A 4301-nucleotide genomic window follows, 5' to 3' on the forward strand; every position below is an offset into this window, starting at 1 on the left:
TAGGAAATTTGCACTTCATAAACCCTTTCTTACCACGATCTTTGGTCTTTTTATTTTGAAGTATGAGGACATGCTTGGTTTAAGCGTGGGGAGATTTGATAAATCCCAATTTTGTGGTTTATATTATGTAGAATTTGGGGGGTTTTGTCAATATTTTTCACACTTATTCACAAGAATTGCATGGTTTTGTGTTCTCTTCCTAATATTGCTTCATGATAGAAAACATGCTTCTTTTGCCTTAAAATTGTTATATTTTGATCCTCTTTTATTACCATTTGATGTCGTGACGTGTTTGTTGAGTGATTTCAGAATTAATAGGGCAAGAATGGCCTAGAAAAGAGAAAGAAAGCATGCACAAGAGGAAGGGACATGAAGATTTGGATTTTGGAAGTTTCAGCATGGGCGCGCATGCGCACCTCGCGCGCACGCGTCGATGTGGACAGCTGGAAGCGGTGCGCGTAGATCGGCGCATCCGCGTGGATTAGAGAAATCCACACCAGCGCGCACGCATACATGGCGCACGCGTGGATCGCAAAATCAATCGGCGCACACGCACGCATGGCGCGTATGCGTGATAAGCTGCACGTGACCTCATTAAAGGAAATCGTGCCTGGCAATTTCTGAGGCCCAAGAGGCCCAAATTCAAGCTGGTTCTGCATGGAAAAGGCCCAAGGATGCTAGGGGGAAAGGGGGGATCATTCATTCACACTTAGACACAATTTTTAGCTAGTTTTTGGTTCTTGTTCTTCTAGAGAGGGAAACCCTTGTTCCTCTCTAGATCTAGTTTTGATTTGATCTTCCCTTGTTGAATTCTGAATTGGATCTTGTTAATTACTAGTTTTGATTGCTTAATTTGAATTTCTTAGTATCATTTTGTTTAGATCTTGTGTTAGTTTTATGTTTTCTTGTCAATTGTTATTTTATACCCATTTCATGAATGTTGTGAATCTTGAATTGTTAATTTTACATTGATGATTTTCATGATTAATTGTGTTGTTTGAGTGATTGTATGTTGATAATTGTTAGTGGGTACTTGTTAATTTCAATTTAATTGCAATTTGAATATGTCTTTAAGTAATGCTTACCATGTGTTTGATGAAATGTTTCCTTTGATTATGGAGTAGTTCTTTTTACTCTTGGCCTAGGCTAAGGGAATTGGATAAACTTGAGACATTGGGTCTAATGGATTTGATGATTTCGGAGCCCTTAGTGGTCAATTTGATAACCATTGACACTAGCCTACTACTAAGTCAATTAGTAGCTAGGTTGGATCTTATGGGTTGATGTTGACTAAACCATTTAATATACTTCTAGTATAGAAGTAAACTTAATAGGTTTGGTTCCTTATAATTGTCAAGATATGGTTATTAGACAAGGATAGTGATCCCAATTCCCATGTCTAGCCAATAGTTTCTTTTATTATCACTACAAGAAAAATACCCATTCAGCCACACTTTTTTTAAGCTACATTTGAAAAGCGTAGCCTATTCTATGAATAGGCTACGCTTTTCTCCGTGTTGCCTTTTTATATGAGAAAAGGATACACAATTGTGGCATCATTTAAAAAGTGTAGCCTTAAGTATTTTAGAAATCACTTATAAAGCGTAGCCTTATCTAAATATCTATGAATACACTTTTTTCATCAAAGAAAACGCTTTTAAAGAGTAGCTTATTTATTCTGTTTTAGGTGCGCTTTTAAAATGTCTCCTAATATGAGAATCCTCAATAAACACTTAGTAAAAACAATTTGTTGGCCCTCTTCCTCACTCACGCAGCAGTGTAGCACACACTATCATCCTCACTCAACATACAGAAACACGAAAGAGAGAAGAAATCAGAGAGGAGAAGGGAAGGAAGGAAAGAGATGACGATGCCGCTAGGGCTCCGCCGCCATCGCCGTCGTCGTCGAGCGCCAGTGAGAGAGAGAGCTCGAGGATGAGAGGAAACGCGATGGATGAGAGAAAAATGAGGTGCTCTGTCGCCACTGAAGCTCCACCACCACTGCTAGGGCTTGTTTCAGTCGTCGTTCTACCACCGTCGGGCTTCTGTGCCCCCGCCGAGGAGCTCGAAGGGAGGAAGCAGGGATGTATCGCCGCCTTCGTGCTCTGTCGCGGTGCTGCCGTCGACTGGAGCTCGCCGTTGAGCTGCTGCACCGTCTCCAAGCTGTTGCGTCGCCACTCATCTCTTCACTGTCACTGCTCAACACCATCGTCGTATCCTCTATCACCAGGTAAGCATTATATTCTCTGTTCTGCATCCTCTCTTTCTTGCTCATTCTCTAACTCGCTCTCACTTTGTAGTTTGAAGGTGTGTATGATTTTGATAGCGATGATGAACTGCAATGGCTAATTGAGATACAGAAGGTATGTATCAATTTTCAATTGGTTCTATGAATTTTTGGGGGTTTTGGGTTCTAATTTTAGGTTTTCTAATTTTGGGGGTTTTGCCTTCTGATTCTCAATTTGTTATGATTCCTTTCTGTGTTTGGCATAAACGGAAGCAATAGGTGCTGGAAATTTCATACGTGTATGCTAAACTAGGGAAATCATTCTGTAGAAAAGTGTCGAGCTGCAGGAGTTTTCATTGGGTTCATGCCCTCCTAGTGTGGGTCTTCAAGGGATGCGATGGTCAACTATCGTTGATCAGGTTTTACTTCCTTCACATTTCAATATTATAACCTGAAATATAGTAGTTTTGGATATTTTATTAAGCATATTTCACATGATTAGGTTTTGATTCAGACACAAATGAAATGAGCATTTTCTTGGTATTTCACAGCGAGTCCTAAAACTGGGTTTAGATTGGGACACAAATGAAATGAGTATTTTGATGTTTGCTAAGCTTGCAAAGCCATTGATCGAAACTATTGGGATTGTGATTAATAGTCTTCATATCAAGGTTGATGTGTGTAAAAGCAATGTCCACATTTTGAATTTTGAAGAAGCAAATTTAGAGAAAAAGAAAACGTGGATATCTTATCTTTACTTCTGGCGCTATGAACTATTGAACTGATTTTCATGCATTAATTAAAAACATGGTTTGGTGCTTTATCTTTTTGTTATTAAAATTCATATTCATTTTGCAGCTTCTATTTACACCAATCCTGGATGGAAATGCACTTTTGTATTCATTTGTGTCCTAAATGGCCTGGTGTTTCTTCTTGTCTGGTGTGTTTCTACTATATTTGATTTAATATAATTGTTGTAAGAAAAATAATAAAATTTGAGTTGTGCTATTTTCCATAAAAGACTTCTGTTTGCGGTGCTTTTGTAGAAAGAATATGAACTTCGGTTTTGATGCAACTCTTAGAAATTGTAATGCATTGTGAATTATGAAGCTGATTCTATGTAAATGGATATCAGCTTGATACCTTTCTTGTAATCATGCTTATTTTGAATTTAAATTTTTGTAGGGAAAGCTTTTTGTGAGAGCCATTCAAGAGCTATGGCAGTGGTGGTCGCGGTTATTGCACGTGGTGGTGGATACAGAGGAGGAGGAGGCGATGGTGATGGTGCTTGCTACAGCTGTGGTGGTAGGTACAACGGCGGAGGCGGTGGTGGAAGCTGTAACAACTGTTGGTATTTTGGGCTTTTGCAAGGGACTGCCCAACAAGCTCTCGCTGAAAAATGTAAGTATACAACTTTAATTTCTCTGATCATTATGTTGTGTTTGAAAAATAGTGGTTTTGCAGAATCTTGTGTCTTTCAAGTAGGATTGATTGAAAATTTTTGGTACCCTTTTGGTTAAAAAATAATTTTAAAACTGAATTTTTGGTTAATTGTAAAAATTTTAATTTTTAACTTACTATTCACCTGCAAATGTTTATGCAAAATAATTGGTCCTTATTCTCAGTGCAGCCTGGTGGGTTTGAGGGGAAGGAGGAGACTGTAATTTAGCAGAGGAATGGTGCAGTGGAGTGGGGCAGCGGAGGTGGCGGCAAGGGCCTGATCGGATTGGGACTTGGGAGTAGGCAGAGGAGCATTACTGAACTCCTTCAGGTGAGGATTTACGCCAATTTCTATATCTTGGTTTCCTTGATTGGTTAGTTAGTTTGTATTGTTTTATGTTAATGTTTTGGTCCTACTTCTATATTTGATTTAGAATTGTTTCTTCACTAACTGCAGATTGGGGAAGCTGGTAGAGCCTATATTGGTGTTTTGGATCTACTCATAAAAGCAACAAGCGGGTTGGTCATGCTGTCCATGTTCCTGAACCTATTGCACCAGCAGGTCTAGCTGCTACTATGGCACCAAATCCTTCAACCACCATTGTAATGCCATTCATTGTCCCTCTATCTTCTC

The 4301-nt window shown here is 39.2% G+C and overlaps 1 protein-coding gene across 1 annotated transcript; it reads left to right on the forward strand.

Annotated features, from left to right (window-relative positions):
- Positions 1–1935: 1935 nt before the first annotated feature.
- Positions 1936–3891, forward strand: LOC110271185 (uncharacterized). The gene is made up of 4 exons (XM_088500519.1): positions 1936–2083; positions 2558–2646; positions 3413–3628; positions 3853–3891. The coding sequence occupies exons 1-4, from the start codon at positions 1936–1938 to the stop codon at positions 3889–3891; spliced, it is 492 nt and encodes a 163-aa protein (XP_088356645.1).
- Positions 3892–4301: the final 410 nt, after the last annotated feature.

Source organism: Arachis ipaensis, chromosome B1 (genome assembly GCF_059453495.1).
Source record: "Arachis ipaensis isolate K30076 ecotype BB chromosome B1, ASM5945349v1, whole genome shotgun sequence".
Lineage (NCBI taxonomy): Eukaryota > Viridiplantae > Streptophyta > Magnoliopsida > Fabales > Fabaceae > Arachis > Arachis ipaensis.

Excerpts from the sequence above, each read along its gene's own strand:
- LOC110271185 (XM_088500519.1), top strand. The coding sequence starts at position 1,936 with ATGAGAGGAAACGCGATGGATGAGAGAAAAATGAGGTGCTCTGTCGCC. Across the intron at positions 2,084-2,557 it reads GCTCGAAGGGAGGAAGCAGG|AAAGTGTCGAGCTGCAGGAG; the intron begins GATGTATCGCCG and ends TCATTCTGTAGA. Across the intron at positions 3,629-3,852 it reads ACAAGCTCTCGCTGAAAAAT|TGCAGCCTGGTGGGTTTGAG; the intron begins GTAAGTATACAA and ends CCTTATTCTCAG.